We start from the raw sequence: 9959 nt of genomic DNA on the forward strand, positions 1-9959 counted from the left end.
TNNCAAAAAAAAAAAAAAAAAACCAAAAAAAAATAATGACTGTTGTAGGCTCTGTGGATCCATACACTGTAGAAACGTTTGATGGGGCACTGAGAGGATAGTTCGGTGGTTAAGAGCCTTTGCTGCTCTTGCAAAGAAACTGAGTTAAATTCCCAGCAACAGGGTTGGATTGCTTACCCCTCCGGCTCCAGAGGATCTGATGCCCTCTATTGACCTCCTCCATCACCCACATGCACGTGTGAATTTCACAGAGAAATAAAAGTTAAAAAACAGGCTCCGTGGGTAAAGGCGGTTGCTTTTGAGCTTGACAGCCTGAGTTCAGTCCTCGGGAGCTGTGATGGCAGGACAAAACTGGTTTCTCCAAGTTGTCCTCTGGCTTTTACATGTCTACACATACACATGCACACATAATTAGTTTTAAGTGCTTAAGACTTTATAAGCAGTTGATAACTAGATTTGACTCTCCATAGTTCACCAACCCAATATAAATTAGCTTACTATATCTAAGGGTAAAAATAACTAAAAATTGAAAATGACTGAGTGTTGGCAAGTATCAGAAATATAGGTACTTACTAAATGATCAAAGAGATAAATGTTACCAGTGGATAAAAGAAAAAATAACTTTCTTTTTTTAAGCACGAGAGCTTTGCTTAAAAGCTTGTGTCAAGAGTAAAGAGAAAAAATTAATATTTTCTAAAGAATTATTTGTGTATGAGTACACTGTAGCTGTCTTCAGACACACCAGAAAAGGGCATGGGATCCCATTACAGATGGTTGTGAGCCACCATGTGGTTGCTGGGAATTGAACTCAGTACCTCTGGAAGAGTAGTCAGTGCTCTTAGCCACTGAGCCATCTCTCTAAGAGAAATATTTCAAAAAAAAAAGATTTGTTTATGTAATTCATATATATATATATATATATATATATATGAATGCTCTATCTGCATGTACACCTGGATGCCAGAAGAGGGCATTAGATGGTTGTGAGTCTCCATGGAGTTGCCGGGAATTGAACTCTGCACCCCAGAGCAACCACTGTCATAAGTTGATATATTTAGGCTTTGAAGTCATGTAATAGTTACATTAGGGTCCACCCCCCGCCACTCCCTCTCCCCGCCTCCCAGAGAAAACAAATGAAGCCGAGAAAGACTCCTTTATAATAACAGTGCTAAAAATCATTTAGTAGTCTATTGACAAATAACCTTCCCAAAGGAAAAAATAAGCACGAAAATTGTTATGGTTGCCTCCAGGGCGGGTAAATAATGGAAATGATTAGTGTGCAACACTTGAAAATGTACATCGGACCTTAAAACAAATTTTAAAAGATTAAATTTTAAAAATACATGTCAGCAGGAACTTGGTTTCCGCGGCAACCGGCGCGGTACATTGTCTCTTTGTTCTCCAGTTGGATTCTAAAGCAGCCCGCCCCTGGCCCCGCCCCTAACCCCGCCCACACCTCAATGATTTCCGCCGCTGGCAGGAACACGAGCCGAGGCCCCGCCCCTTCTCCAGCCAGCCGCTACGCTTCCGGCCCAGCCCGCCACGCAGGAGGCGGAAACCCGCGCGGTCGGCCCCGCCCCCTGCGGCGGAGCGTGTCGTCACTTCCGCCTTCCTCTTTTTTTCCCCCGCGGCTGGCTTCCCGGCGCGGCTGGTGAGGGGTGATCCTCTACGCGGACTCCGTCGCAAAAATGGTGAGCCTAGCTTTCGGCCCAGGACTTAGGCTCCCTGCCAGGCTCCGTTGTGTCCCGCCGCCCCCCTGCTCCCCTGGTCTAACCGGAGTCGCAGGCTCGGTGCGGCCGCCTCCCGGCCCCTCCGCACATGGCGCGGGCCGGGCCTGGAGCCTGCGTGGGGCCGGGTGACCGAGCTGTCCGCGCGGGGGCGGGAAGGGAGAGCGCGCACTAAGCCAGCATCTCTTTGTAAGATCAGGGCTGCTTCTCGGCCAGGGGACCCCGGCGACCCGCGGTCCTCACCCCAAGCGAAGAAGTTTCTAGCAGGACCCTTGCTGGCCCCGCCCTCTTCGGGGCGGAGCTTGAAGGGCGAGTGGCGGTGCAGGCCTGCGGAAGATGGAGGGTCGCTAGGGAGCTAGGGTGGTGGTCCGTGCTCGCCCGGCCTCATGTTGCCTTCAGCTTTGCCATTCAGACCAGTGGGTCGGTGTGATGATTTACTCCTGGCGCCCACGTGAACGTCCCTCTCCCCATTTAAATAAATACCCCACTCCCAGGACGGATTCCTGAAGTTAGACGGGAAACCAGTTTTCCTTTAGATAATCTACTTGCCGATCTAGTGAGAGGCCCTGGATGTGTGTTGACGAGTACTGGCATTCAGACGGCGTGTGTTGGTTTCCTCTCGTAGGCCTCCCTTTCCCTCGCACCGGTTAATATCTTCAAGGCTGGAGCTGATGAAGAGAGGGCCGAGACAGCTCGCCTGGTAAGCCCGTCTGTTGCTTTTAAATGATAAAATCCAACGCTTTGTGAGGGTAAATTCTGACCGCCTTTTCTGATTTTTCTCTTCTAATTTAAGTCGTCGTTTATCGGTGCCATCGCCATTGGAGACTTGGTGAAGAGCACTTTGGGGCCGAAGGGCATGGTAAGAAAAATGGGGAATTTTTAGAAGTTTCTTTTGTTTGTTTACAGTTTTTGTTTTCCTGCGGTCTTGTGACATAGTGGCTGGCCAAAATTATAAGTTTTACTAATGGTTTAAAGCCTTTGGTGTAAATGTAGAGAGTAACAGTGTTCTTTTTATGTTTTTTAATCTAAACCTTACAAATTATAAACTGTTCTCCTGTGTTACCATCCCCAATCTCCCATCCCTCTCCAGTGTCAGCAAGTGTTACCATTTACAAAACTTGCTGGTATTTTTCTGTTCACTTATAGATAAATTTATCATGTTACATATTTTCACAACACATTTTTTTAAGTAACATACCAATTTTTGTTTTTGTGTATCTGTTTTTAGTGTGCTGTTTAACTGTCGTATAGTGTTCTGGGACATTGGTTTCCATCGCTGTCTTGTGACAGTGTAGCAGAGCTAGTTTGTATTGCCTGTACTTGTAAGCTTTTTGCACACTGAGGTTTGGTTGTAGGATACATGCATGGAAAACATTTGGTAGCCAACTAACTATGCAGAGGTTTTGCTGTCTGCATGTTTGCTGTCTGCACATATTCTTGAAGAAGTACTTAGACCTTAGTTTGACAGAAATATATTTCCTTTCAGGACAAAATTCTCCTAAGCAGTGGACGAGACGCCGCTCTGATGGTGACTAACGACGGTGCTACCATTCTCAAGAACATCGGTGTGGACAACCCCGCAGCAAAGGTTCTAGTTGGTGAGTCTGATATTTGCTTATTAGTATTTTCCAATAATTTATTCCCTGATAGGCTGTGTCAGCTACTTAAATGATGGCCATTGGCATTTATCACTAGTAAGATGAGTGTCAGAAGTATCATTGTTATCCATAATCCACGTGGGCTGCTGCAACCACAATTTTTAAATGGTACAAGTCAGTCTGGCTGAACTGCCAAGTCCTAGTGGGCCCTTTCCTGGTGAGGTCTTTTTTGCTGTCATAATGTGACAAGAGGTCTAACTTGGTGAGACAGAAAAAGATTAGGGATTAATTTACACGAACTTGTGAAGCACATTCAAGCTAAAGTATTTAATGCTTTAAGGTCTTCCAAAATTTTGTCAGGTACGTACTACTAATGGAGTTTAGGCTTGTGGACATTTTAAAAGAATTTAGTAATGTGGAGAAATAATTTCGCTTTTTTCCTAGATATGTCAAGGGTTCAAGATGATGAAGTTGGTGACGGCACTACCTCTGTTACTGTCTTAGCTGCAGAGCTGCTCCGGGTAAGAGAGCCTGACATTTCCACCTTAGTATGGGGACTGTGGTTTAAGCAGTAGTGGAATCCTTTTACTTTTGTGTACCTGTTTATTGGCAGGAAGCAGAATCTTTAATTGCAAAAAAGATACATCCACAGACCATCATCGCAGGTTGGAGAGAAGCCACAAAGGCAGCAAGAGAGGCCCTTCTGAGCTCCGCTGTGGATCATGGGTTGGTGCACCGCAGTCTGTGGGAAAGTCTAATGTAGAGGACCCTGAGAAACCTGCATGACCGTTACCTCGCTACACTTTGCCGTCCCTCACAGCTAAAACACAGGACGCCCTCCTAAGAACCTTTATTCTGGGAAAGTTGTAGCTTTATGATGTAGGAAATCTGTTACTCAAAGAGATATTTCTAGATGTGGAATTGCTGAGTCTAAAGTAATACACATATTTCATTTGCTTCTACATTACCAAATCACCAGAAATGGTTTCCATTTGTGCTGAGTGACAACATTGAGTGGGCCTGCGTGCTTAGGGCTCACCGAGTTTGGCAGTTTGACGGGAAAGACAGGATCTCCTTATTCACTTGTTTCTTGATTCTGATGACCTTAAAGGCCTGAGTAGGGTCAAGTATATAGGTAAATCTTTGAGAAGTCAAGGATGCCCAATGGATAATTTTAATAACAAGCATGTCTTCTGTTTGGTTTTATTAGTTCTGATGAAGTCAGATTCTGGCAGGATTTAATGAATATTGCAGGAACGACATTGTCCTCAAAACTCCTCACCCACCACAAGGACCACTTTACTAAACTAGCCGTGGAAGCTGTTCTCAGACTGAAAGGCTCTGGTAATCTGGAGGCAATCCATGTCATCAAGAAACTAGGTGGGAGTCTGGCCGACTCCTATCTAGATGAAGGTATGTGTGTGTGCCGGGACGTACCCATTGATCTCCGCCCCGACACTACAGAGCCAGAGAGCTTGTCTTTAAGGACCACTCGGCTGCTTGGGCCATTGTAACAATTTGTCGTGTTGGCAGTCTGTATGCTTCGTCTTCAACACCACTTGAGCATTGTTTACCTTCTAGATTTCACACAGGAAATCTGCTAATAACAGAGAAATTACAGCTTTACCAAAAGCTGTACCCAAATGCTTATTTAGGATTATATGTGTTCCCAGCAGAGTCTTCTAAGTCAAATTAGCAGGTTGTTGTGGATAGAGGAATTTTTGTCTGATAGATATTTTATTGGCATTTGTGTAAAATTTTAGACTTGTTCTCTTAAGTGTTTTGACCACATATGTGCACCACATGCATAACTGGTGCCCATGGAGGTCAGAAGAAGCTACCAGAACCCCTGGAACTGTAATAAAGATGGCTGTGAGCCACCATTTGGGTGTTGGGAACCAAACTAGGTCTTCAGCAAGAGTTGCAACTGATGAGCCATCTCTTTAGGCACTGTTGTTTTTAAAGGTAGTCTTGTATAGCTAGTGAGTGAGTGCGTGCGTGCACGCGTGCATAGCCAAGGATGACCTTAGTCTTCTGTCCCTTCTGCTGCTGTCTCCCAGACTCTGATTATGTAGTACTGGGGGATCCATCTCGGACTTTGTGAATGCTAAGTAATTATCTTTTAACTGAGCTACATTGTTAGCCCCAGGAAAAATTTTTTTGTATGTCCAAGGTTGTTATCTTTAATCATGTGCATGTTTGTGTCTGCGTATGGGTATGTGCATGTCAGTGGCCAGAGGTAGCATCTCCACTCGGGTGGAGTTAGAGGCTGGTGTGAGCCCCCAGTGAAGGTACTTGGAGCCAGACTCAGGTCTCTACAGTAGTAAGCACTCTTTTAACATCTAAGCCGTCTCTCCAGCATTTTTTTGTTTTCAGAAAAAAATATTTCCAAAGTTATTTTAATTGACAAATGGATGTGATCAATGTATAGGGATGTAGTTTTTGAAAACTAAGTTGGGAGATGCTATTTTCTTAGTGTAATTGTAGGGCATAGGTTTTTTTCCAGTTTCTTCACATTGTATTTACTTTGAGATGAGCTATGGACCATGGAGACATTTTCTTAAAGGGTTTTAAAGATTTACTATTTTATGCTTATGAATACACTTTAGCTGTCTTCAGACACACCAGAAGAGGGCATCAGATTCCATTATTACTGATGGTTGTGAGCCACCATGTGGTTGCTGGGATTTGAACTCAGGACCTCTACAAGAGCAGTCAGTTCCCTTAACTGCTGAGCCATCTCTCCAGCCCATCTTAAAGGGTTTTTAAAAGAATCAAGTTGTGCTGTGTAAGCTTGTTTCTACAGTGATTTGGAATCCTGGCTTTTATGTGTCTTCTGTCATCTATGGAGTTGTGAAAATATTTTGGTTCCATTGATCTGCAAGAGTTTTCTAGTGTTTCTAGTGGTCTGCCAAGTAGGGGAAGCCTTGTAACAGGCTCATAACTGCTCCCCGTTCCTCTGTGTGTGCTCTATGCCAGGAATTGTAATGGAGCCTCGATCTTGTAGTTGTTCTAATCATCTGCTAAGTGATGGCAAGCTGAATAGAGCAGGAAGCCCAAGGTAGGGTTAATAAGCCAAACGTTTGTTATGTGTCTTAAAGAAGCCTATGCAGATGTCAGTACCAGGTCATGAGATGGCACCAGATCAACACGGCTGGAAATGAGCATCTCTCCCTTTAGTTGTGCATGATTTACATGTGAGGATCTGGTTGATACCAGCCATAGCCTAAAGGCAAGAGCAGGATTGGGAACAGGTTTATATAGCTGTGTTGTTTTTGTGTTGTCCGAGGTGGTTCCATTCTCCTAGCTGTCTTGTTTATTTTAGTGAGGCTGGGTCTCTGTTATGTTGCCCTGGCTGTCCTGAAACTTGCTGTGTAGAACAGGTGACCCATCTCTGCGTTCTAGTTCTCACTGCTAGTTTTGTTGGTTTTAAGCTAGTAAAAATGAACTTAAATGGTTTTACATTGTAAGCTGTAGACTGTTCTGCTGTGTGTCTGTGTGTGTGTGTGTGTGTGTGTGTGTGTGTGTGTGTGTAACAAAAGTTTCAGGGTGATGTGGTTTGTTTCTGTGCTAATGCTGTAGGATTACCTCTGTGTATTCTCTTTTATAGTTGTTTGCTTTATTAAATTTTTTGGGTCCTTTGCCATGTGTATGTCTGGTGCCTGTGGAGCACAGGATCCCCTAGAAGTGGAGTTACTGAGGGTTGTCAGCCAACACGTGGGTACTGGGAAATGAACCCAGGTCCTCTGCAAGAGCCAGCAGGTGCTCTAAACCACTAAGCTGAATCTCCAACTCCGTTATGTTCTGTTTTTTTCCAAATGTATTTTAAATACTGGGTTGATGTTTGTGACACTGCTATAATGAAATACTTTTTAGATCCTGGGAACATGGTATGTTGAACTTTAAAATGTGTTATTTGAATTACTAATCTGTTAACAGATAGCTGTGCAGGTTTACTAATGCATCCTTAAATTTATTAACATCTTTATGTTTGTTGTAGGTTTTCTTTTGGATAAAAAAATTGGAGTAAATCAACCAAAGAGAATTGAAAATGCTAAAATTCTTATTGCAAATACTGGGATGGATACAGACAAAATAAAGGTATTTGACTACATTTCTTGAAAGGCTGTTGCTGGTTGCTCTTAGGAGTCAGTTAAACCAAGCAGCTTGAATCCATGTACAGATAAAACACCTATATATACTTTGAAGTATATGTTCATAGAAACGCTGAAGTACAGTGTGTTTGATGGAGCTTTGTTTTTAAGAGTGAACCTTACGCTGCCTTTATGTCTTCAATCTTAGATATTTGGCTCTCGGGTAAGAGTTGATTCCACAGCAAAGGTTGCAGAGATAGAACATGCAGAAAAGGAGAAGATGAAGGAGAAAGTTGAACGTATTCTTAAGCATGGAATAAATTGCTTTATTAACAGGTCTGTGTAATCTAAAGTTATTTTTTCTCATAAAAATTGTATTTCCTATCAAGTTACTTACTGTTAGAAACTGCTGCACATCGTTTTACTTAAGATTACAGATTGTGGCGGTTCATCCAATTCGCCACTCAGTGAACTGTTAGCTTCCGGGCAAGTCTCGTGTGTTCTAAGGTCCCTCAGTCCCTGTTCTCAATAATTTATTTTCACTGTACTCAGCTTCACACACAGTGCTGCTGTGGATGGAGTAAGGCTAAAATAGTTGAGTATTGTGCTTTAATGTAAAGCCCCATGAGTGTTGAAAACTAACAGTGAGGTAACACTGATCTAATGGAGGTGACACCAGACAGGTAGAGCATACTGGGGATTCAATTATGGCATCAGGACAACGTGCGGGAGTGCGTTCTCTATTGTTTGAGACCCAAGGATTACGCATAGATTATGAAGCTGGTTGTTTTATTTCTGGTGAAGTAAAAGTGCTGGCAGGTTTTGTGTTCTGTTGTAATTCAGCTTGAGAAGTAGCCATTTTGAACATAATGTATATTTTATTTGCAGACAGTTAATTTATAATTACCCTGAACAACTCTTCGGTGCTGCTGGTGTCATGGCTATTGAGCATGCAGACTTTGCAGGTGTGGAGCGCCTAGCTCTTGTCACAGGTATGGAAAATGGATACCTTAAGAAGTGTAGTTTCCAGTATGTTACAGTGCAATGCATTGAGAATATGAAGAAACCCCTTAAAGAGCTAAGAGTATGTACTTTGAGTTAGGCCTTTAATTTCCTTACATTGTTTGAAGAATTAGATTCATTGATTGTGCGTGTGCATGTGTGCCCTGCTTCGCCAGTGGAGATGGTAGCATCGATGTTCTCCTCTTCCTGTGTGGGTCTTGGGTCTCAGCTCAGGTTCCTAGACTCTCTGCAAGTGCCCGTACCTGCTGAACTAGCTTGCTGCTCCCTCCATAACTATTACAGGCAATTCTCTCTCATTTAAAATGCTCAGTGCTCGAGGTTCTCAGATTTTGGATTTGGGGGTGTGGAGTGAAGTGTTTGGCCGTGTATGATAAAATGACATAGGGTAGGACCCAAGTCTAAATATGAAATACATTCCTGTTAGATGTGTACACCTTACACAGAGATCGTTCATGCAGTGCTTTTGGTTGACTTGCACTTTTACTGTCCTTTCCACCTGGGCCATTTTCATTCTTACAGCTGCACATTTGGGGTTTCAGTTTAGGAATGCTTAAAGTGTATACCAGATTTTACACATGCACGTGCGTGCGCGCACACACCACACATGGTTTACCATAACTATAGGGTTGTTTCTATGGTATTTCAAGACAATTCATTCTTTCTCACAAAAATTAAGACTTTACATTCTGGGCATAAGCAAATTTGAGCTTAAGAGGAGTTTCGAGTATTAAATCTTAACTTAAAACTTTGTTTTGCTGAATACTTAGTTCCTTGTGCCTCATGTGAGGTAAGGTTACAGTGACCTTTAATGAAGACTTTGTGCCCTTCAGAATGGGTCAAGTATGTACCTTGTGCTTGAATTTAAACATAACTTTTCTAAGTTTCTAATTTCCCAAATGGTAAAAATGTTTAAATGAGTGAAGCAATTCAGTAACAGCCTCAAACTCACAGATGTGTTCATGTTTGTGTTCACAGGCGGTGAGATTGCCTCTACCTTTGACCACCCAGAACTCGTGAAGCTTGGAAGTTGCAAACTTATTGAAGAAGTTATGATTGGGGAAGATAAACTCATTCACTTTTCTGGGGTTGCCCTTGGTGAGTGACTGTAAATCTTGGCTTAAGGACCTAAGTCCTTGCTGACCTCTGGAAGTGGGAAAAAAGTTGTAGTGCTGGAGAGGTGGCAGTTAAGCTCTTCCAGAGGTCCTGAGTTCAAATCCCAGCAACCACAAGGTGGCTCACAACCATCTGTAATGGAATATGATGCCCTCTTCTGGTGTGTCTGAGACAGTGACAGTGTGCTCATACTACATAAAGTAAATAAATCGCTAAAATATATATCCTATAGGCTGCCAAGATAAATCTGGGTGGAAGTGCTTGAAACCTGAAGCCCTTAGTTCCCTTTCTGGGACCCTCATGGTAGAAGGAGAGAGCCAACTCTCACCTCGGACTTCCATGTACATGCACCCACGCACATACACACGTGACTAAGGATTATTAAGTGGACTGGATATATGTGT

At 43.1% G+C, this 9959-nt stretch overlaps 1 protein-coding gene across 1 annotated transcript in view; it reads left to right on the forward strand.

Annotated features, from left to right (window-relative positions):
- The first annotated feature begins 1542 nt into the window (after positions 1-1542).
- Cct2 (chaperonin containing TCP1 subunit 2) overlaps positions 1543-9959 on the forward strand; it is a 13127-nt gene continuing 4710 nt past the window's right edge. The window contains exons 1-11 of the mRNA XM_021204303.2: positions 1543-1691; positions 2353-2427; positions 2521-2586; positions 3214-3325; positions 3770-3846; positions 3939-4051; positions 4536-4738; positions 7326-7426; positions 7628-7755; positions 8308-8411; positions 9418-9537. Of these exons, the coding sequence (XP_021059962.1) occupies positions 1689-1691; positions 2353-2427; positions 2521-2586; positions 3214-3325; positions 3770-3846; positions 3939-4051; positions 4536-4738; positions 7326-7426; positions 7628-7755; positions 8308-8411; positions 9418-9537 (1102 nt within the window). The 5' untranslated portion in view covers positions 1543-1688. The remainder of the gene's footprint in view (positions 1692-2352; positions 2428-2520; positions 2587-3213; positions 3326-3769; positions 3847-3938; positions 4052-4535; positions 4739-7325; positions 7427-7627; positions 7756-8307; positions 8412-9417; positions 9538-9959) is intronic.

This window comes from Mus pahari, chromosome 9 (genome assembly GCF_900095145.1).
Source record: "Mus pahari chromosome 9, PAHARI_EIJ_v1.1, whole genome shotgun sequence".
Lineage (NCBI taxonomy): Eukaryota > Metazoa > Chordata > Mammalia > Rodentia > Muridae > Mus > Mus pahari.